General features: G+C 41.0%; 1 protein-coding gene across 5 annotated transcripts in view; it reads right to left on the reverse strand.

Moving 5' to 3' along the window:
- The window catches only part of MACROH2A1 (macroH2A.1 histone), a 47,483-nt gene extending 28,196 nt beyond the window's left edge, over positions 1 to 19,287 (reverse strand). For 4 of the 5 annotated variants that reach the window (XM_076350301.1, XM_076350297.1, XM_076350298.1 and 1 more), the window contains exons 1-2: positions 19,188 to 19,287; positions 10,743 to 10,943 (exon numbers count right to left, since the gene is read on the reverse strand). In XM_076350301.1, the coding sequence (XP_076206416.1) occupies positions 10,743 to 10,914 (172 nt within the window). In that variant the 5' untranslated portion in view covers positions 10,915 to 10,943; positions 19,188 to 19,287. Of the gene's footprint in view, positions 1 to 5,975; positions 6,099 to 10,742; positions 10,944 to 19,187 lie in introns of those variants that run through there. The other variant, XM_076350302.1, reaches the window with a different exon arrangement.
- Between the last annotated feature and the right edge of the window lie 5,146 nt (positions 19,288 to 24,433).

Consider the following 24,433-nt stretch of genomic DNA (forward strand, 5'->3'; position numbering starts at 1 on the left):
GAAGAGTTCTGTTTCGTTAAAGGTAATCTTCCAACAGTGGGAAGAAACAGACATTCAAAAGTCAACTCCTGCAACTGAACAGGGTCAAGAGAGAAAGCTTTGCTTGTAACTGTTAAGGCAAAAGAAAGTATTACGAGCTTCCATGACATCAGGATTCACTCAGCTTGTATTTATCCAGCCAGAAGACTGAAACAAGAACATTTTGCAAAAATGAGGCCTCACAAAAAGGATGTAAGTTGCATAATGTCTATTCCATTCCTTTCATATATTTACTCAAGGCATTTCCCCCCTTGAGAATAATTACACCACCACCACTCAGGCAAAAGGCAACTATGAGGCACACTTTACAGAAGTACTAAACACCAAAAGCTCCTTTTTTTAAAATGAGGAAAATATACAAGTTTTTCAATATTGTAAGCTTTTGAAGGTGTAATTCTTCAATTACTACATATTGAAATCTCAGGTTAATATGAAGGGATACTCTTTATATTTGCACAAATGACTTTTTCTGTGCTTTTGAATAATTTCAAACAAAAAAAGCAAAACAACATGTATTGCTTTAACTGCAGATATAAAAGAATCCACTGAAAAAGCTGTGAGAAGTATATAATTAGGAATGAAAAAAATTAAGTAGGAATGCCATGTCAGCGTGGGATATATTCATGTACGGACAGCTGTTATGTAGCAAGAAAAGGGATGGATGCCTTCGAAATCTGACTATAACATGAACACATCAATTTGATTTAAAAGACACAGTTATGATTAATATTTTTCTTCTTTTCAGTCATCATTAACGGAGAAGGTTAAAGTGGGAAGAGAAAGTCCTAACAGTTAAGAAATCTCTTAAAATATAACTTAAAGGTAGTTCTCATTTATATCAATTGAAAAAATCCTTTGTAATATTTAGAACTAGGCAAATGGATATGGGTAGTGAAAACTGGTCTAAGCCTGTTCTCAGCACGTGAGCCAAAACTGCTTTTCTTCTGCTGAGGTTTTTAAAAGTTCAGTTAAATATTTTTAAAGGAGAAAAGAAAACAGGTTGTATATCTTTGTACTTAAGCCTGAGATAAGACCACAGGAAAAGCTGTTCTCAAGGCATTTCCTACTCAAATACAACCAAAAAATGTTAGAAGTCTCCACAGAAACCTCATCCTGAAGCAAGTTTTCAGGGCAAGTTCCTCTTCCTTTACTTGAGGAGACTCTGATCTCTGGTCATCTCTTGGACATCCTACCAAGTTCCCAATTTCATTATTTGCATTTCCCTGTTTCACAGTGGTACTGCTCTGCCTTCAATACCGTTGGTATTTCACAACACTTCCAAATTTTGGAACAAGAACTCAACACAAGGTTAAAATGAAACAAATGACTATTAGACCAAAACAAAGCAAGCACAGTGGCAACTGCAGACCTGGATGGAAACAAAAGCAAATGCATTCTTCTCCCACTCCTGGAAAATGCTCTAGTTTCGTTTATCATTCATTTTCAAACAAAATATTACTGGTCATTACTGAATAAAACTCCTTTAAAGCCTAAATGAGAAGGCCTTTAGCTTATCATGCAGTCCAGGCTATAATACTTTCTAAATGTAAATACTCAATTCAATCTGGTCTGAGTTCATCCCCAAAATGTTTTTTTTTTCTTTTTTTGGTTTATATCTCAAGCTCAAACACTGCTGTTGCATTGAATCCCTTTGTCCACCTTCTCTTCAGGGAGATGAAATCATAGCTTTGAAAATTAAACTCTTAACAACTAACAGGTGATGTGTTGACACAAGGCCAATTTCTGAACACGCAAGTTCCAAGAGGAACAAGCCAGAGGTTTCTAAAAAATTTTGAAGCCTCTCCTCAAAAGAAAATTGAGAACAATATCCAGAAATCAAAGAAAAATGAATGTTGATACAATTCCACTGAGAGAACATGTATTTGCTACAAAGCCAACTACATGACAAGGAGTCTGTTTATTGTACTTTAAATTAATCATCCTTCCATCAGCATTTTATTGACTTCAGAATCATTTTACATGATTCCGGAAGGTTTTAACCCAATCAACCCCAATCAACCAAGACTGTTAAGAGTTTCCTGCATTCTTCTCTCTGTGTATTCCACCCAATCCCCCTGGAATCTGCAGTTGTGAGAGTGAAGGTAGAATCATTTAACAACACTTTCTCTCTCATGCATTCCAGTAAAACAGTTCTCAGCCTTGGTTCAAAGTAATGGAAATTTGATGCAGTGAAAATCAATTCAAGAAATTTTACTGCTTTGAACAAGCCTTGATGAAACCTCAACTCTCATCAGGGCAATCATTCTCTTAGGATGCGATAAAAAAACCAAACCCTTCAGTCTTCAGCGTCTGAGCTATACCAAAACTAGGCCCCTTAAAGGAGAAACTGTTAACTTTGCCAAGTTACTGTAAGCTTTGCATTTCTGTGAGGCAGATGACAGACTGCTGTTTACATAAAACTCAAGTTCAGGCCACAAAAGCCACTTCCACTTAGAGCCTTCTGATCTGACTCGCACTTCTTTTCAGCTCTTTTCTACACTTCAATACCATCCTTTGTTTTTTGGTTTTTTTTTGTAAGAGATCCCATGTTATGTAACTTCCTAATTTTTTAAATTTTTTGGTTAACTATTGATCTGTGAAAGGTATGTAAGTTCACTTTTCAGGGAAACCTGAAAGTGAACTTCAACTCAAATGTTATTTATTACAAGAGTCACACCCCGACTACTAATTTAAAAAGCAATAGCCTATTTCTTCTCCACTGACTTAAAGAATCCTGATCGAACTCAAATTAATCTTTTTCAGTGGAGCTTTCTCTACCTAGCAGTTTACGCTTTGCTGTTACTCCTAACAGTTTACATCTGTTTTAGAAATGCACTCAAACCTGATTAATATAACTACTGCCAGACGTTACTTGATCAAGTGCAGCATGTACGCTTTGGTCTGGCTGTTACAGAGTACAGGAGACTACTCATGTCTTAAGACTTGGTCCTAGTTTAGTCTTTGACCTTTGCAGGCACATGTTAGGAACTTGCATTTCCAAACATTAAAGAAGTGGCAGATGCCAATCATCTACCGAAACTCAGTGCAAATTTATAATGTTTTTAACAAAAAGAGGAGAGGACTTCATGTTGAAATTTTGGATTTTACTGAAGTGACTCCAAACCATGGGCTTGAAAGAGGAAATGGATATGTGTATCAAGGGTGTGTGTACCCATGCCCCTACAAAGAGGAACAAGACATACAAGTCAGTGTCAAAGACTTCACTAAACAATGACCAAAGCCGATGCAATCCGTATATGCTGTGCTCTCATTTTTGTAGCGCACTCATTTCAACGTGATCTGGCAGATGGTGATAATGGTTTTATTAGATACTGCCTCTGACAGTGAGGGAAGTGGGATTCAATGTTTATTACTGAAAATATTATGACTCATTAAATTGCTGTTGTCTCAAAGTCCTTCCCCCACATCAAGTTTTTTTGTATCAAGTTAGCAAAGGAAGCCATAATAAATACAAGTATCTATAGACAAATACAACTGTTATTATTTAGAATAAAAATATTTACAAATATTTTTCCCCATTACTTTACAGAAGCAGTATAGGAGTGACTATATAGATTTTTCAAAAAAAGTGTTGAACATGCTATGTCTGGAGAACAAAGCATGTAAAAAAAAAAAATCTATTACTTTGGGTGTTCTGTGGTAGGTGAATGTATAGACTAGCTGTAACTTGATTGGAGCAAAAAGTACATCTAGCCTGATATCCCGCCCCCAGCCAGTGCCCACGAGCAGATGCTCAGGAGGATTAAAGGAACAGGCAAACTTAAAATGCTGTTTTTCCAGAACATTCCCTCTGATTCCAGCCATGTGCAGCTTAGTGGTTTCCCAACTTAGAAATGCCATCTTTGTGTGTAGTCCCCCAATGGATTTTATTTCTATGGATGTGTCTAATCGTTTTCTGAAACCATTCAGAATGGTTTGGTACCCATTTTTGGTATCTGTAACATCTTGGGATAACAAGCCTCACTACACCACAGACATTTGTGCAATTTGGAGGAAAAGTACCTCCTGTTTGTTTTAAAAATATTGTATTTCACTGTATACCCCCAAATTTATATTTCCCCAATGACGTTTATATTGAGGATGGAGCATTTCATCTGACTGCACCTAAGAATCCACATGGAATTTCATCCCTAAAATAAATTCAGGGATAAATGTACTGTGGAAAAAAGGCTGAAGGCCAAACACATAGCATGATCTGAACTCAGGCGTTCTTAAATAAACCTTATGGAAAAAAGAAAAGGGGAAAAAAATCATGCTTACAATACTTGACGTAAGAACTTCTAATGTTTGAGAAAATCTGAGGAAAAAAACCTGCTTGCTAAATACTGCACGCTACTCTAGAAAGGTGGGATGTCTTCCTGCTTTCTAGCTATTTGTGCTACAGCTGTCAGTCCCAAGAATAAAGGGCCAAAGAAGAAAAACTTAAGCTTTATAGATTCTTTTGTTCTTCTCAACAAGAGATACAAGTTAAGATAAGGGTAGGAAAAAAATGTGTAGCAAAATCAGCCATATTTTTGTGTTACACTTCACTTAAACTCCATTCTTCAAAACAAAGGGTAATACCAATATTAAATTGAACAGCAATTTATAGTAGAAGTCATTACTTTGTTGCAACTTGGCCAAATAGATAGATGTAATGACTGTTACTAGAATAAAAAGTATTTAATTCTACATCTAAGTATATTAAAATATAACTAAAATTTAACATTTTCAAGGGAGAAAATAATTCGGTGACCAGGATGTAAAAACCAACCCAACCCAGCCCAGCATTTTGTACATTATCGCAATATGACACACATCACAATGCAAATTCTGATGCATATTTACCCCTCTGAAATAAGTGTCTATATTGACATATCAGTATGCACTGCTTGGGCTTTTATTATGAGAAAATGCTTTGGCTTTTATTGTTTTTCATCAAACCTGATCTGTGTAGCTTGGAGAACACATTAGGACCCTAACTGGGTAAGTAATTTTGGATCGACTTGACTTTTGTAACTTGGAGATCCACTGAAGTTTATGGGTCTACAAGATAAGATTGGCACATACATAAGTGTTTACAGGGCTGGAACCAGGAAGGGCTTATCAGTGAAAGAAACCTCTTCATTTATATACATTTGAAGCAGACTGATTCATGCATTTCTAAGTTCAGAAAGAAAGTTGGTCATTCAGTTGGTAACAATGCAAAGTTTTATTTCTAAAGAGGCACTTCTTACAAGTATAGCAATTTTAAATTGTGCCAATCTCACTTCTTTTAAGAGCATGACACAAGTCTTACGTAAAAGAGGAGCATTACAAAGGAGCTTTGCTATGCTGGTATGTTCGAAAGGTCTCTGCTTTGGAGGCTATTGCCATAAACAACCCTGCTGTATTTTAGGTCCAGTATTAATCCATATTAAAAACACACTGGATCTGAAGATGTAGTTTCATGCTTGCTCAAGTAAGGCACAGGTCCCACAAGCCCCTAATTTATTTTAAACCTCTTTTGGGACACAGTTTGTGGCACAACACCGTAATAGGGATTAGGGTTTCTAAAGCTGCCTGTTTAAATAGAAGAAACGTGTCTTGGTAGTGAATGCATGTTTCAACGGTATCAAAAAGATACTGTCAATTAATTTTCTTCTTAAATTTCATTACTCTCTAAGGACTGTTATTTATGGTAGTCTCAGAATGCCTGGAACTTGAATCTGCTTTCAACCTAATGCTTTTTTTACCATGGACCCCTGAGCTCCCCTCTGCTTCCAAGCAGAAGTTCAGTAGTACATCTGCTTTGACAAACAGGGCAAATCATTGTTTTCCTCTGTGACCCTGTAAAAATTTTCAGCAGCAAGCAGAACACAAGAGGTGAACAGCAGTTCAAGTTGATCAGCTTGCACATCGGAAAGTGAGCATCTGAAGTGAGCAGTTAAACTTACTGCATTCAGGAAGGACTTTCATTTTGCAGCCAATCAGCAGCTGGCTTAAGAAAGTTATCCACATCGAAAATTAATCAAGATGAAAATGCAACGAACTGAGCTCCAGCACATGAACCTCCATTAAGGGATTCTGGTGACATCAGAAAGCCTGAAAACAAAAACTCAGGTAAGCACCAGAATGCCTCAGATGCAATTCTAACCATGGGATTCAAAAGGTGCTTATTTTACATTTTAACAAAATACATGATCAACAGTACACAATGGGCAATAAAAATCCAGTTGAGAAAAAAATCTAATGGAGCAAACAGACATTTAACATTTTCTCCTACCTTACTTCAATACATACAGAACAAATATAAATTAAAGTCTCATTTCTTCTGTATTCCTGTTCTCCTGCTGTTTTATAAACTTCTCCTTCTCCTCATTTGCTATGACATTTTGGCAACTGAAAATTATTTACAGTGTGGACAAGAAGATGGGGGGCAGGGGCAGCAGAAATCACTTGCAGGCCTGGTTCTTGCTGCTTTTAAATATGCTCAGGAGATTTCTATTTTTTAAGGGCAAAGGAGTATCTTTTTCAGTTAGTGAGAAAGTTTGGACTATATTGAAACTTGTGCAAGCTATACATCTGAAGGGAACGCATCTGATTACATGTATGGCTGGACCAGATCTGACAAATACAAACCATACAACTTCATCTGAGTGGCCGCAATGCCCCAAATGAAGCCTGTGGCCATCCTCTTGACTGACCTAGTTTTTTGGAGGGTTTTTTTTTCTTTTTTTTTGACATAAATTGATACCGATGCACTACTTTGCAGAGAAAATAAGGAAGTGGATTGCAGTTTTCCGAAGTACACGTTAGGGAAGATAAATAAGCAATGAACCATTGTAAAATAAGTGCCACAGTAAGAAAAGAAGACAAAAGGAATTACTAACATTGAACTTCTCGCCAGCTTAAAGCAGTTGATAATGCTCAAAATTAGTTCTGCAGCATAAGCAAAAATTAATCAAATATTCTGACTATTCCCTGCATGATAGGCAGCACTGCATGAACTCCTACTGCAAAGTTCTTCAGCATCCACACTATTCCTCCAGAGTAAAGAAAGGAAGTATATCCACTTGCTTCAATATCAGTAAAACTCAAAGGTACTTTCTGCACATTCACCCACGAACACACACTTGCATCCTATTTACAGTGGACATTACACATTATTTCCTTAGATGAAAAGCAGGAAAGAATAAGCAGGCGGTATGCTTAAGAAACCAAACTGCATACACTGGGTATGCTGATGAGAGAATTATTTTGTAATTTTACTTGTAGGTAACAAGAATCTTTAGTGAATAAGAGAAGGAGAATACTCGCTGTGCAGCCTGTTTATATGTCAAGTATATTGAAATGTAAGATAAGGAAATACACTTTATTAGCTGAAGACCAGAACACAAATTGTACATCTAATAATATAGTAGTTTATTATTACTTTTTTTAAAGTTACTATAACAGACAACACAGGGAAGATGTACTCCAGCCAGCCCCTGTAGAAGAAATTGTGAGAAGCCAAGAGACTGAAAAGCAGCACAGCAAAGACGCACAGTTTTTAGTTCACAGTGACTGAAGCAGCCAGACTAACTCCTGTGTGCTAAAACAGTGCATGTTCCTGCTAGCAGAGCTGTACCGTGTATAAACATGCTAACACAAAGTACGAGAACAACATAAATGTAGTTTGAAAAAGCACTTCGTTGGGCCCAGACTGAAGAAGGGCCCATACGCTACAAGAAATTATAGAATGTGTATTTTTACTTTCTGATGAGTAGCCATACATACATGGTAACAGTAAGTTACCTTCAAAGTACAAAGTGGATAAAGTCATAACTACAGATGGATCCAGAAGAGAACTCCAAGTCTGAACAGCTGGAAGGATTACAGAAGTTCAGGTCTCAGATTGAACCAAACCAAAATCCCAGATTTGAGCACATTATTGTCTAATTTCAGATTTACATCGGAATTAAACTTTAGCAAAGGCCAGCAAAATTTAGCACCTCATCTTCTAAAGGATTAAAGTCAGTGCCATGTTCTGCACACAGATGAACTAGTTTTCAAAACTTAGCAGGTTCCTTTCTATTAGGTCACGTCTCTGCCATCTCCCCTCCTAGTCTTTTCTGAAGTTGTTCTTTCCTACAACTGCTTTTGATATTTTACGTTTTTCCTTTCCTTCCTGGATGCACAGGATTGCTTTTTTGATTTAGCCGATTTATTAGCATGCCACTTCACATGGTCTCCTTCCTATTATGTCACGTTCCTGCTTTTATTTTGAAATGGTTGAAACACTTTGATTTAGTCTCAGATCATGTGCTGACATGAGCATCTTTAAAAACTCTCCTGGAAAGAAGTCAGGATTTCTCTGGTTTTGTGAAGTAATAACTGCCAAGAGGTGAAAAGAACACAAACCAAAAATCTCCAAGCATCCCGTTTCAAGGGAATGTTTCTGAATTATACTGAAAAAGATGAATGACCTGAAGTTCAGAAAACGTACTCAGCATTAAAGGCTAAAAAATTACACTATATAGAGTGTGAAAAACTTACAGAAAGAGAAGGGGAAAAAAAAAAACCACCAGCCTGAAACAGTCATAAAACATAAAACAATTACTAACTCAGTAAGGAAAGAAAAGAGTATCTGTGCTTTTGAGATGCATCTATGTAGAAGAGTGAAAGAAAACCCTAAGATACGGGATACTAGGACTAGCTACCTAGCCTTCAGAGGAGGAAAAAAAAAAAACAAACCAGCTTAAAAATATTTAAAGGGAGAAAAAAAGAAGGTGCTTTTCCCCTTAGCTCTCCTTCCCCCCTCCCTTTTTTCTTTTTCCTATAGAAGCGATGTGTGCAACTTTTTTTTGGCTTTTTTTAGTTGTTAATCTCCTCAGACAGTTTCCCAGGATGCACAGCAGTTAAAGAAACACCTTTATTTCCCCCACCTACTCTTAGCTGCCTAAACCATCGCTGCCTCAGTAAACACTTTAAATCAAACAGTTAACCAATAACATGTGCTGCTCATTAGCCGTGCCTTAAGCTCACCTGTATTGTTCTGTTTCTTTAAAAGGGCAGCATTCAAAGCACCCTTCACCCTAAGCAGCGTTTTATTTGAGTTGTTATTGCTGTAAGCAGGAACCTAGCTGAAGGAAATGTTAATTTTTTTAAGGCCATCTATGAAGTTTAAAAGCATTCTTTTAAAGAAAAGGCCCAAATAAAGAAAACTATGAACACGGACAAGAAAAAAAAAAAGGGTATTTGATGGCTGAGAAAATTCAATAGTGTAATATGAATACCTTACAGAAAACAAGCACTCTATTAATTATTCTTAATGTTACCAATCTTCATCTTTAAGTGAAAAAAAAAAAATCAGCCTATTTCTGTTCTTCAATGTCAATATCCATTAAAAGGTGTATCTAAAGTTGTCTTAAGAGTCAGGTCACTTCAGTTTTAAATACTCCCAGCAAAGTTAAACCACACGCTTTGCTACTTTGTGCTTAAGTCAAAGAAAGAATGAAGTGCATCTCTTCCTCAGAGACTCAGTGCACCCTTACAGCTTAAAGACTACTGTCCCTTGAAACACTTATATCTGCTGCAACCAGAACACCGGCATAAGCAGATGCACTGTAAAAAGCAGCACTGCTATGAGAAATGAGATCCCATTCAAGCTTTTCCTTAGGCATGCTAATAGAATCTGTCTCCAAACACCAACCCATCTAGCACTTGTGCTTTTTGCTAGATCCCTAGCCTACAGGTATATGCTTGTAAATCAATCTGGCCACGTGAATGTGATTGAACTGGTGGTTTATTCTTATCCATTTTTTTAAATTTATTTTATTTTAGTCAAACCAATATTGCGAAAAGCCCATATGTTGATGCTATTACAGTTGGGGTTAATTTTCCATTAGAAGACTACTTTTGTAACATTGTTTGTGGGGTAAACTTGCAACATTTTAAGTCTCATTTGAGAGGAGAACTGCTATGTAAAGATCTTTACTTGCGTGTCTAGTTGTGTATGTCTTTGGGCAAAGCATTTTCTTCCTTTGAAAATTCTTTCTAAATGGAGGAAAAATAATACTTTGGTCCTCCAAGAAGGTACTGTAAGGATGAGATAATTATTTAAGGTGCTCTCATTCTGATGTGTGAGAGGAACAGAGAAAGGACTACAAACATAAGCAAATAAGCTACGTTGATCCGGGGCACGTCAACATAGTCTGCATTTATACACAGACTCAACCAAACAAATTGCAAACAGCATACGTAGTCTCAAAAATAATCTGTAAATTGAACAAAAATGTTTACAATGCTGTAAGCAATCTCAGCTCTGTGTAAACACTGAGAAGCTCTCTATTTAAAAGGAATGTGTATGCTCAACAGACAATTAGAACCCAAACAAAGCCATCAAGCACAAAATCGGAGAAGGCAGGACTGCAACACTGACGGCCCAGTCCATACGCATTGATGTTAGCAGGAATCCTTCTGACTACCTATGTGGTAGAAGAGTGTCTACAACAGGTCAAAGCAAATCCAGTGCTGCAATGCACAAAAGCCATCAAAGCTGTGAGGCAGGGGTGGAGGTACCTTGATTTTGGCTTAGATGTATGATCAGCATAGCACTTACTTCGGCTATAACTTTTTTAGTCATCGATACATCAGAGGATCTTTTTCGTTTTTTTCTGTGCAAATTCTGTTTGTATTACTGCTTTCACTGCTGCTATTTCACATTGTTCAGCAAAACCTACCGGTCAGATATTCCAGTACAGCAGCCATGTACACTGGAGCACCAACACCAATTCTGTACTTCGGGTGGCCTTTCTTAATGTAACGTAGCATTCTTCCAACAGGGAATATGACCCCAGCCTTTGCGGAGCGGGAAGTCTTGGTCGACTTCTTCTTTCCACCCCTGCTGGACATTTTGTCTGTATTGGGTCTGGAACAGCACTCTATATATTAGGAAGAAAAAAATAAAAAAATAAAAAAGAGAAAAGGTTATCAGTAAGGACTGATGCTATAATACCATATACCGAATTTGAAGACAAATCAGTATTTTGGGGTAAGCAATGCATTAGGGTGCCTTAAACATACAGACAAGTTGCCTTTTTAGAGTATATACAACAAGAACCTAAAACAAGTTTCCACAGAATGCTTACTTGCCGTTGTAATCTTGGCGTAATTTCATACAGTAAATATATAAGCCAGAGAAATTACTTCCTATAAATCTGCTTGGGAATTACTCTTCTGAAAACAGTACCATTAATGGAGCAAAGAGTGACAATTACCTAATGTAAAATAGAGCTTCTGCATTAAAGCAGAGGATGCTTTCTGCAAGGAGAACGACACAACCCTCTGCTCTCCGGAAAAACTCTTCATTGGGCATTTGAATAGCTGGTAGGACTGTCATGCTCCTGGATAATTATGTTCCTAACTAGGAAAAAATGTATCCACTAAAGCTTTCATAAAGTGCATTCACCTTCCATAAAAAACTAGATTTTCAAGCATGTGTGAATTTACAGAACAAAGGCCTATGCACAGCAAAATACATCTCCTGTACACTACGTGTTCTATTTTTAGAAAGATCCGAAATGGACCCCTTGAGATTTGAACCTACCGGAAACCAGCTATCTCCACATCGAAGACTGTACTGCTTCAACATGCCCTCTAGGAATCCGATGAACTTCAATCTGCCACCTTTCCTTAGCATAACAGTGGTCTAAGCACCCAGCAGATATCTGACAACTGTATCTCCGTTTATCTCAGTGAAGATACCTACTGCTGATACAGCTGTCAAACATATTTTTTTCTCTCTTTGATTTCTGCTCAGGCTGTAAATAGAAGCTGACAAATCCAAGGAGGTGGAGGGTTTACAGGCTCTCCAGGTATCTTTGAAGGTTTAGGCAATGCACTGGGTTTTGAAATTAACTCAGAGGAAAGGAGACAGTCTCCATCTCCCCCTCCTGCACGTCTGAACTCTTAGGGAAACCAGCAGTATGCATCAGTGATACACATACCTCTGTGCATCCTAGTTCTTTCCTTGCTGCACAAATCCTACCTAATACAAATGCAAAGTCGCTGGTGTGTTTATATACTCCACCATGAAACCTCTTTAAGCCTGCTTTCCCATCACACCACTTCTCTGCTTCCCTTTTTGTTTTTCTCTGAATTCTCTCTTTGTCCTTATGAACCTAACTGTATTTGCCATATGTCTGAATCCACAACAACTGAGTGAGCTCAGAATTAGGCAAAACAGGTTCACCAACCCCACTTCTAAGTTTTGCAACTTCTGTTCTGTGCTGACACGTCCTGCGGTCTTTTAAATCTCAATGAGTCACTGAGATTCAGACTACGTAACTATCAAATGAAGACCACTCAGGACAACTAAAGAAACATGGGTATCAAACATTTCTTTTCCTTTCCACTTCCACACTCCATTCATCAAAGAGTCTACGCTTGCACAGCACATTAAGTAAAATAAATGTAATTATCTTTAACAAGGAGTAAGCTCAACAAAATAATCCCATCTTAGTAGCTCAGATGAAAGTCACACTACATTTATGAAACTTAAGTCAAAAAACAGACAGGAAACTTTGGAAGGGGGAAGCCATCAAAAGGGCTCCTTCTCCTTTCCTCTGCTGTCAACTCAGCTCTGTAACAACTATTATTCTGTGAAAAGGAGGACAAAAGCCAATTTTCTTGCCTTGAGAAACTGCCTAACTGGAGCTTACAAATGATTTCAAAAGCCTTCCGTTTAATTGCATTTTCTCATCTAGTTAGCTCTGTCTTTGTTAGCAAGAAGGCTGGGTGTGGCTTTGAGTTGGCTATGGACTTTCTGCCAGAAATTTTCATACTTCATAATCCATTTTCATCAATACTACAGATGTTTAACCTCACAAATGTTATGAAGTTCATTCAATCAAACACCAGGGAAAGCAGGCATGAGAAATACCTGTGCTCCTAGCTTCCCCCATAATTCTTTTTGTTTGTAACTGATAGGTGAATGATGAAAAACATAATTTTTTAGGAAAAACCTGCGAGCCTTAAGCAGTAAACTTCTATTAACCATTTGGCTTATGAGTTTATGGGATAGTCAGAATAGCTGGAAGAGAATATGGGAATCCTTACTTCCTGATATTGGGTTTTTTTCTTTGGGAGAGTGTCATCCAGCCATCAGCTGCTGTAACATTTGGATCAAAGTATGAGTAAAGCATGGAAGAATACCGAATTACTGCCAAAGAGGCTTTGAAGGAGCTGGAGTAAATACAGCTCATCCTATCTAAAAATCCAAATGGAAGACACACACGGATGGCCATGCTGTAGCTGGTAACAGAGAGAGATGAAAGAGCACTGCGCTTTCATTTTTAGTTCCAAGAAAATGACTATTCATAGAGAAGGGAAGTGGTTCCTTCATATGTCGAAACAAATGTGTACTGTATATCACTGTCTCTGGATACATACCATCTATCCAAAGAGATGCTAAGTTTGTTGTTAACATACTGTCAATTGTCATCGGTCACGCTAAATCAACCTCCCTTATATCACCCTTGAGCAAAACACTTCGCTGTTAGTTTCCAACCTCTTTCATCTGGTGTTCAGAAGATGTTCTTCCCTTTAACATACTATTTCTACTTAATACCTTCAAGTCTCCTGTCATCTGTGTCTATCTAACACCTACCCACATATAAAATGGCATATTTTTTCTTTCATATTTTATCACTTCTGCAAATTCTGGAGGTTAATTTCCTTTATTTTCTACTCCTGGTGACATTTCCCTCATTAATATTTAGGATAACCCTGGACCTATCTTGACAATTAACCTAATCCTCTCATACTGTACGTTAAAGAGCTTTCTAGCTGTAAGTTTATTTGTGAGGAAAAAACTTTGCCTGAACCAGAAAGGCAGGGGGGCTTGTATACTGAAAAAAACAAGAACTTCCGGAACTTTTAGTGTTAAAGGTGAAATGCGAAAAAGATGAGTTTCAGAGCTTCCTTTCTCAAGGATCCCATTCCTACAACATGTAGTGAATCACTGTATCTTTAGACGTTGCGGGTGGAGGGAGGGAAATTCCAATTAAGTTTCAAGAACCACTTTTAATTTTGCCAGCCATATAATTTGGAAGGGGAAAAAGAGAGCCTGGCATGGAAGACCTTTTTCGCGCTTAATTATGGGTTCAGGATCATCACTTTGCAGAACTTGTTTGTCCTGCCTTTGAGCTGAGGGATGGCCCAACAAGCTCTCAAAGTCTCCTCTCTACTTCTAGTTCTCCACAGCAAAAGAGAAGGGAAAGAGAAGAGTTCACTTGCAACAGCCACAAAAAAAATGTATTGAAGTTAAATGTAAAGAGCATGGCAACAGATCAAAAACCGAAGAAAACTGCGTGCCTTACATGTTCTCAAATGGTTTATCTTTGCAACACCAGAAACTCTGGAATGCTGCCAACATTAATGAACCAGAGCTGTTTGCTGAGTCACTGCTAGCCAGCAGATGAGGGAGGCGATCAAAGGGAACCTTATCACATGTGCCATAGTTCAGACAAGATTTGAGCAGGAAAATTATAAAAAAAAAAAAACCACCACCAAAAAAAAAATCACAGTCAATGCACCAGTCCTTTCCTTTCTTTCCTCTCTCCTGCCTTTGCAAGGGAATTACTGAGAAACTTTACCAAATACATCGCAAAGTCTTCAAAGTTTTGACAATAAAATTATTTCATTTCAATGTGACAGTTCACAAAATTATCACGGTGATAATCAGGGGATATCACTGAGGAGTCACCTTATCTAAGTCCACCTTTGACTTCAAATCAAATTTAATGCTATATTCTTCAGTAGCTCTGCTATGCTTGGACACAGATTGTTGCCCTAGTTGCAGAATTTAGCACCTGATTCATAGCGTTTTGAAAACCCCTTAAAGACTGTAGCAAGATTCATACTGCTTTCTAACATCTCAAAATTCACAGAAATGAGAATTTGATGCTATATTAATTTGGCTCACAGCAAAGATTCAAGCTACAAGGCTCCTCTGCTGTCAGGTCTTTGCGAGCGAGAAATACAGTTTCTAAGAAACAAAATAATGTTAAGGTGTAGCAATGAAATCAGCATAATTAACATTTTTCCGTTTGAAATTGGCTGTAGTAACTCTGCTTGGCCATATTTTTCTGTGTGAAGATACATACTCCACTAAACCACACTTTCAAATACCATCTTCCTCAAACGCACATAGGCATCTGTTTTTCTGAAAGGTTTAACATCACATAATTCTGAAAGTACAGCCTGCACATCCTGGTAAAGTGATACCTAATTTCCAAATACCAGTATTTCATTACCTCAGTCAATTTGACACTTTCATCAAACAGTAGTAATAAAAAATGCCTGCTATTAATAGTTTTCAGGTACTGGTTCTTAATGACTTAACAAATTACTGTGAATGCTACCGCTGTCAGGCAGGGACTGTTCTGATCATGGGCTTACATTGGTGTATTAACTGCACTCAGCAAACAGATGATTAAATTTAGATCTACGTGATCACATCAGGAAGTGTAGTGGAATCCAGGAAACCATTACTACAATAGGATAAATACTAAGATTTAGTAATTATTTTTCTCTTCTTTCCAGTACAAAGACTAAGCTGGAAAGTTCATTTTTGTATCGCAAGAGATTAACTGCAATGCTATTTTCTTTCCGTTGTTTCAAAAGATTAACAATGTAAGTGCTGCCATTCTCTCTTAAATCTATTTATGTACTATAATAACAGCCGCTCACTGAACTCTTTTTGAAAAGGTGTATTTGAATTTGCTTTGACAACTAACTTGCTCTGTTCTTGGCTAATCAGAAGGTAGTCTGGCATATTTATAAGACGCACTGCCTATAGAGTCGGTATAAAATGGTCTCTAATAATGCTTGCCTAGCACAACAGTGTCTCAGACTGTGACTGGCTTCTAGGTACGACAGTAATAAAAGAAAAGCTAATCACTCAGCTATCATTTGATCTGATGTGATTTCAAATTTTAGCTTAAATGCTTTATCGAAGCAGTAACTCTTTGTGGTCTGAAACAGACAGAGGAGTGAAACTAGTCGTGAAACAACGGTTCCAGCACTGCATTAATTTCTCATCTGAAAAGGTAGCACCATACATACATTTATTTTCCCTTGGAAAACTAAGAGAACATTCCTCATCTCGGAATGCCAAATAGATGTACTTCCTACCGAAGATTAATCTAAAATTCCCATAGTGATACCATAAAGGATGGGGACAAGAGGAACAATATTTTCACAAAATCTGCGTGCAAAACAAAACACTGTTGCACAATTGAATTCAACTGGCAAAGTCCCTCCCTCTCACAATGGGTCTGAAACCCCGAAACAAATATCGCCTTAATGCGCACACCTCCACTATGAACAGTACTGGGAGCACGACAACAGTTTTAGCTGGGCATCCTGCCACCAATAGTCAGGAAAATGTAAATACAATTGTCTTCACTGACCGCTGCTGGGAGTGCTAGCGTGAAATCAAGCCCATTTGTGCATTATAGCTTTTTGTATACCAGGTAGGAAGCATAAAATTTGATACAGGACCTTATGTCACTGGACCATTTACGAATTCAATGTTCAGAAAAACTGTCTTAAAGAACATTTTGAAAACTTCTTTGCCCCTTGACATTTTTGGAAGAAAGCAAAAATGCAATAAAGAACTCACATGGATGCCTCCAAGGCAAAATCCAGATGTAGAACAAAATTTAAGATAGACACTATACTGCTGGGGGAAGGGAGTGCAAGAACTCGACCCCCTGGGAGGCCATGAATGGCACGATTCTAGCATCGCTCCTTTTGGAGCAAGGACCACGAGCTGAATCTTGCCCATCCTCTCTTTAGGATGGGGCTGGGTGAGGAACTATAACCTCTTTATGCATCTATAGCCTCTTTCCCTGACAAGTGAGCAAGCACTGCACTCTTTCCACAAACACTGCATGTTTCTTTTCCAATTTTACCTTTAGGAAGCACTGAGCTGACAAAACCTAATGCTCACTCCACTGCCCACTGGGTCAATATTCCCTCTCCCAAGGGAGGTTCTCTCTGCAGACTCTTTTTTCCTCTTGTGGCATCAGTTCTAGATTTCTGCTCCTCTATTCCTATTTTCTAACCCCGCTGGGGCAGGACTACCTTTTATGCAGAACGGACAACAGGCCTTGATCCTGGCTGACAAAGCTGTACAAAAAAACTTCTGAATTTCTTTGAAAGCACAAGATTTTGACCATTCTTCAGGAATATGATTATATCACCTATCTTATCAAGAGAATATATTTTATCAAAGCTCACTGCTGTGTATTGGAATTTTACCTGCAGAACCAGGCAACTCCTGAGGACAAATTTAAACATGCCGATTTATTTTAAGACTAAGTTTGCAGCGGTGGATTTTTCTTTTTGCTAATGCTGATCTATAAAATAAGCAGTGCTTAAGCACTTTTCCTATATTACTGTCATTAGGCTAAATTCTAGTCTTACTACTAGTTTTTAGATCAGTTATGGCTCAGTCTACACTGTCAACATTTGGCTTTACTGGCAATCAGAAGGGTATGCCTTAAACACCACAAAACAAAGTTACTCTTTAGGAACCCAGAAGGACTAGAAGATTTCAGTGTGAAAGGTTATGATACATAACACAGCAAAATAACCGGCAACCATTACTAAGTAAACAACAGTGTAATTCCTTTGTTTCAGAACACTTAAAAAAAAAAAAAAATCAACACATTGGGGAGTTTTCTAGGGACCACTTGACACAAAATCTCTCATACCCAACTGCATTAAATATATTTTTTCAAAGCAACTGTAATTGTCTTGTTCCTGCCTAAATCTTTTAACTCTGGGCTGTGCCTAAGAAGCCGGGTTCTGTTTTTATTAATTGCTCACTTGCTCCTTAGCTCATCTATTTCTTCTGCTCTTAGGAATGGGGGAGGCAGTGGATCTGCAAAGTTCCCTACAGACCTGTTGCTAAGTGACAGCCACACACAGTCCTGGGGAAAAAATGGTTGTTCATTTGTACGGTCAAGAGATAAACAACAAGTCTCATCCAAATATATTTCAACAACCCGTCTCCTTCCATCAACATAAATGAAGCAACCTCAGTTTTACACCACCCTACTTGTGTAAGAGCTGGTTCCAACTGCCGGCTTCAGATGCAAATTCATGGGCCTTCTGCAACTTACTTTTAAAGATTACAGAAGAAACAAAAGGATTATAGGAAGATACAAGTTACAGAAACAGTTTGTTCCCCTTACTGTCTCCTACACACACAAACATGTCAGTCTTCGGTCTAAATCCAGGCGCTCCTCTGATATACCTTGTGCCGAGTCTGAGGAACCTGCATTCACCTGCGTCTTGCAGTACTTGCAGTCCCCTATGAGAAACACCCACACCCAGAGACAGTCCGTATAGGTTGCTCAAATCCTGCAGGCAGACATATTGCAGGCTATACAAGAAGTGACAGTTCCAAAAGAATAAGGGGCCCCGTTTCTAGCCGAACATTTATTTTTACCACTCTTGGAAGCCTTTGCTTATGGTTTTGAAAATGTCATTCGACTCTTTTTAATTAAGCCATTCACATGTGGCAGGCAACTTTTACGCCACGGTTTCTTCATCCCAAAGCGAAACACACTGAAAACGCGTTCTGCTGCTTTTCACTCGCACTTTTTGCAGTCTCTCTAGATTACCCTCTCCTGCCCGATGACCCGAGGTTGCAAAGACGAAAAGGAGTGCGTGCGTGTAAAGGCAGAGAGACGTGAGGAACCGCGGCTCGACACCCCCAGCCGTTCCTTGAAACCACCGTGCAGGGCGAGCGTGTGCGGGGCGCCCGCTGGACTCCTTCCAGCCTCCACACCGTAACCCAGATGCAGAAATAAAACCCCGCTGCCACCATTTCGCTGGGAGCGGGGTGGATCTCCCGGCTTCACCCGAGGCACAACAAGAAGAGGCAGAACCGACCGACCGCCCGGCGCGGCCCGGGGCCCCGGTTTTCCTCAGGGAAGGGCCGGACCCCACCTCCCTCACAGCCCACCCCGGCTGGTTCGGGGCCCCGGCGCCCCGGGCCCGGTGCCACCCCGCCGCGGCAGAGCCCCTCAGCGACACCCCCCCCACCCCCCTTCCCCACACGGCGGGCGGGCGGCCGTGCGTAAGGCGGGCACCCCGCGACAGCGACTTACGGCGCGGCCTCCGGCGGCAATATGTCTCCCGTCGGCCGGCGACGGCCCCGCTGCCGCTGCCTCCGCTCCGCCCGCGGGGCCAACGGGAACGGCTCGACGGGCTGGCGGCGAACTCCCACAATGCCTCGCGCGCCTGCGCGTCACATCCCCCCCCCCCGCCCCACGCGCGCCCCCCCGCCCCGCGCGGCCCCTCCCCTCGCCCCTCACGGCGGCCGCGGGCGTAGCGGCCGCCTCGCGTTCCCCTCACGGAGCGTCGCCGCCCGCTCCCGGCCCCGCTTTCCCGCGGGGCCCCGCCACAGCGGCGCCCCGGTGGCCGCCGGCCCCGCCGCCTGGCAGCGGTGCGAGGCCTCCCGCCTCGCCGGCCGCCAGCACGGGCACTCGGCTCCGCCGGGCGGGGGGCGCGGCCCCCCGGCCCCCGCGGCAGCTGGCTGCCATGCGGGCGCCCGGGCTGGCTATTGAAAAGCCCCCGTCCCTGCGTGGGGCTGGGCCTTGGCATCGCGTCCTCCACAGCTGCGCCCGGCCCTCCTCTCCCTGCTCCTAGCCAGGCCATTGTGTACAGAAGTGTTCGCTCCTAAATCTTCAGCGGCGAGGCAGGGCGGGGAGGACAAAGCGGGGGTTTAACGCCGCATTCCTCCCGAAATGAAGTTTCTTGTTCGGGGAGGGAAGAGAACGAGCGACTGGATGGTTACCGCTGGTGCGAGGCGTACAGGCTCTTTCTGCTCTCCTCGGGCTGTACAAAAATGGCTTGCTGCCATGTTAGAAAGGCCCCAGATGGAGCTTTTGGAGGAATTTCCGCATGGGAGACACGGATGTCCTTGAGCGCACCTTGCTGGGTCGGGAGAGCGGGGTTGCTGCTGCCCTCTGCCCGGCTGCCCAGCCGACAAACGGAGGGTGCACCTCCTCCCTCTCCCTCCTTCCAGTTGCTTTCCCCGCCAGCTGCCAGCGGAAGAGGGTGGCTGCCACGGCGGGTCTTGCCTGCAGGACAGAGAAGTCATAACAGATTGCCTCTGCGTTTACAACAGTGGGGCTAGAGGCAGCTGGAGTTTTGAATGTCATGGAAGACTCCTGACTTGCCAGTGCTCCCAGACCCTTCCGCTGCTCCCACCTGAACGGAGCATCCCCTGTCTTCAGTGCCCAAAGCAGGGTGCCAGCCCATAGCCTCTTCCCCACTGTCTCTTGCTGTTCTTTCGTGGCTAGAGCTATGACAGGTGACAGTGGCACAGTGGCATAATATCATTGCAACTACCAACAGCTAGTAGAGGCTAGGAGTTTCTCTCTCTCCCGCTCTTCTCATCAATCACCCTGAGCTCCAGCGCTCCTTATTTTGCTCAGTATCAGCACATGTTCACAGTACCTTTGTCATACGAAATAGAAAGCAGAAAGGAAGAAAGTGGTTTAAAGGAGGAATGAAAAACAGGGAACTGGGGACAGCCTGTATAAAACATATGGGGCTGGTCTGAGAAACATGCCTTCAGAAAGTGTTCCTGAAATAAGGGGCGAGAAGATGTAGTACACATAGGGCTGCGTGCAATGCATGTGGTCTACAAAAGCAATGTCGTGTGCAATTCCACTAGCCAAGCATAGGCATTATAATTGTGGTGGTCTCATCCATGTAAATGGCCGGGCTTGGTCTGTTTTTTAATGCAGCTAAACTCTGCGTCTCCCAAGACATCTCTCATTACGTTTCCCTGCAGCACACGGTCAAATGCAACCTTGGCCTGACTGTGCTCCCCGAGTGCTAGTTGTAACCTGAATGCCATTCAGACATGCAGTTTTGCCTAACAAAGGCTCCCCGCTAAGTAAAGTGCCCTGTAGTCCCTGATTGCCCCTAACCCAAAGATATGGATACAGTACTTACTAGGCCATCTGCCATGGCTCCTCTTACACAGCTGAGGACACACTCTACTTTCCCTGTGTTCCCATCCACACACACCATCTCCCTCCCACCTCCTCCTCCTCCTCCGCGTTCACACCACAGCGGAGCTCTGCTCCTTTTTTGCTTGCGGGTAGTGCTACCCACACAGTAACCCTTCCCGTGTGCTGTGCAGAGCACTGAACAGAACTGGTCCTCCAATGCTTGGCTCTTCCCACTCCGTTTTGCTGTCGCCCACACAAGTTTTATTTAAAAAAAAAAAACAAACAACAAACATCTCTGTTGACATGATGAGCTGCAAAGGCCCACGCGGAAATTAAAGAACCCACAGCATTGTCTAATGGGGTTGATGCAAGGCTACAAGGTGAAGGGAGCTGACCTACAAGGGCAGCTAGAAAGTTATCTGGGAAACCAGTATAGGCCATTTTCTATGCTCTTCTACTGTCATCACTCATTTTCTCTGGTTTTTAAGGGGAGTCTCTGGATTTTGTGCTTTTGAAGAAAGCCTTCAAAACACAATTTCTGGAGTGAGAGCTGCCTGAGTATGCAGAGGGTCTGAACAATGTGTCCATGGAATAGGATGCTAGCATGGAGACTGCTGTTGATCATTTTAATGTTAACATTGGCTGTCTCACCTCCCACCAAAGCACAGATTTGTCATGCTGAACATCTACTGGGTCTGCAAAGAGCGCCCATTTTGAAAGCACACAGTGTGTCACGAATGTCTAGAAGGGAGCGTTGCTACAAAAGTCTGTGAAACTACACTACATAAACTACCTCACTAAACCAAACCTTGGCTTAGATTTTATTCCCTTTGCCAGTTTAGTGATGTATTTATTTATATATAGAATGATAAAAAGCACCTTTCCCGAGCTCCGCTGTCTATGATTAATATAAACAGCTCATATTCTTACATTCTTGTATTCTTACTTCATTTTGACACCCTGACCCTGTAATCAATTTTAGCAACCTCAAGGGACTATTTGCAGAAGATAGTTCTGAGTGATTGAGAATATAAACACCTAACTTGTTTATGCAGCATCGGTGGCGGAGAAGGAAATACTACTTGGGAGGGGGGCAGAGCAGTGTAGGAAGGGTTGTGGCTGATGGTAATCCTCTTAAACTTAGATAAGTGTTTTCACTTTGGGATAGCTATCTTACTTCTGAATGCATCGCCTCATCTGTCATTGGTGTTTATTTGTCATTGTGTGTTTATTATATTGGCTATTCAGAATGCATGTGCTAGGTTACTTCAGTTTGCTGAAAAACCTCTTCAGGCTGTGGTGTGCCCAGCCAGCAGATCCCTGCTGTTTTCCTTCCACCTTCACATGGTCAGAAGAAAGTACAGATTCCTCAGGCATGACCTACTTCTCTGAAGGGGCTATCTGAACCTCCTTCAGCTGCTTAGTCTCCTCTCTTTTTTGCAGACTATACCACTAATCCGTGCTCCAGTTAATTCCTTACAGTCAGGTTACAATCACATATATGTACCTGTAATGTGCGTAATGCTATTGACATTCTTGCGTTCTCTGTCAGATGGGCACAGTGACCTTGTACCAAATCCAGTCGGTGCTCATCACGCTCTTAATGCAACCCACAGACCTAGTATCTGTCCCAGTGGAGTATTAACTGCCATTTCCAGAGGGCTGACACTGGCCTTCCAGCAGATTGCTGTAATCCACCATGGTTGTTACCATGTTGAGAAATTCCTCACTGCAGTACTTGAATGTGTGTGGGACAGGTCTTTACTTTTCTTCCACTTTGCTCTGGTTTCCAGCCACCATAAAGATATGCAGCTTCCCCGTTACTCAAAATTAGCCCATCAAGATCAGGAGCTTCTGCAAGTGAGATCGACCGCAAACTGATGCTGGAACCACAGCGTGTTTTGATACCTGTTTTGTGCAGGGTCAGAGCCATTGATCTTAATGATCCCTTTTTATCTTCATTATCTAGACAGACAGAGAACTGCAGTTTGGCTTCCAGCACTCTTCAAAAACTGACAGCTGGCTCTGTCGAAGTGAGCTGCTGTTTTACACCCAGCCTTTATCTACCACAGGTGAACAGAATTAATTCCATTTTCAGATAGTCACTCTTTGCTTTGACATCCAAGTCATGACAACTGTGAGGATATTCCCCCTCTTCTGAACGCGGAAAACAATTCTTTGTTCCTGCCTCGACGTTCTCAAGGCACCGTCGACTCTATATTATTGCCAGGCATGTTGTTCTATAGCAGAAGTGCCAACTGGTCCTAATATGTTATGGTGAAATTAATACTTTCAGGGCACGAGAAGTGGATGTCTGGGGTTCATTTCCCAGGCTGGTAGACAGAGATAAGTTAGTACAGATAATTGACTTCTTTTGTCCCAAATTTTTGTAGGCAGGCTACCTGTTCTTCCAAAAAATGAAATTTGTGCCAGCCAACATTTTCAAATGTCTATGCCATTTTAGTAATTGCTTTCTTCTAGAAAAATATCAGCTGTGGAAATTTTTATCAATGCTTATGCCCCCTATCAAAAAAATGCTTAATAGCATTGAAAATGTTTTAAATAAAATGTCACTTTTTTTTTAAAGGAAGGCAAACTTTTTCCATTTTAAATCCGGAAAAATCAGAGCCACTATGATAATTGCACTTGTTAACCCAGGTTGTGAAGTCATTCATACAGCTAATGGATGCTGTGACTCAAAAAAAATGCCAAAATCTGTAAAATCATAATTAATCTGTAGATTAGGGATGATATTAACCTCCGATATAATGCATTTCAAGACCTGCTTCTTCCAAATAAAAGCTAAATGCTGTTTTGAGTTATAAAATCGGTAGCCCAACAGCAGCGTGACACAATGACATCAGGAAACGTAAATGCTTGTTTCCCAGCAATATGGAAGAAGCGTGCTCTAAAATAAAACTGAAGCACCCTGAAGCACACAGAGAACAGGCAGCCTTCTCTGCCTCTCATGTAGTCAGCCTTCTGCTCTGAGCATAACCTGATTCCAGGTTGTGCATTAAGCAAAGCAGTTCATTCTCTTCTGGTATTCAAAACGGCCTCTTGCATGACTGCATTTTTAATGTCAAGTGGCTGGGGAAAGTTCTGTGTTATTGTGCAAAGAAAGTATTAAATCTAAGAGCTATGATTTATATTATTAAGTCAGAGCATTCAAAATTACATCCCATGATGATGTGCTCAATGGTTCCTGGTAGCTGGTGAAAAGCTGGATGGATAGTCGCGTAGTAATAACTCATATTTCTTATTTTTAGTTATTAAATCCCATTGCTTCCCCAACATTAATTTTCCATGTAAGCAATAGCTATACTTGCCAGAGGGATTTTATATAATTGCAGATGGTAGGAGACATAGTTGGTAATTGCAGAAATGCA

This window comes from Aptenodytes patagonicus, chromosome 12, assembly GCF_965638725.1.
Source record: "Aptenodytes patagonicus chromosome 12, bAptPat1.pri.cur, whole genome shotgun sequence".
NCBI classification, from domain to species: domain Eukaryota; kingdom Metazoa; phylum Chordata; class Aves; order Sphenisciformes; family Spheniscidae; genus Aptenodytes; species Aptenodytes patagonicus.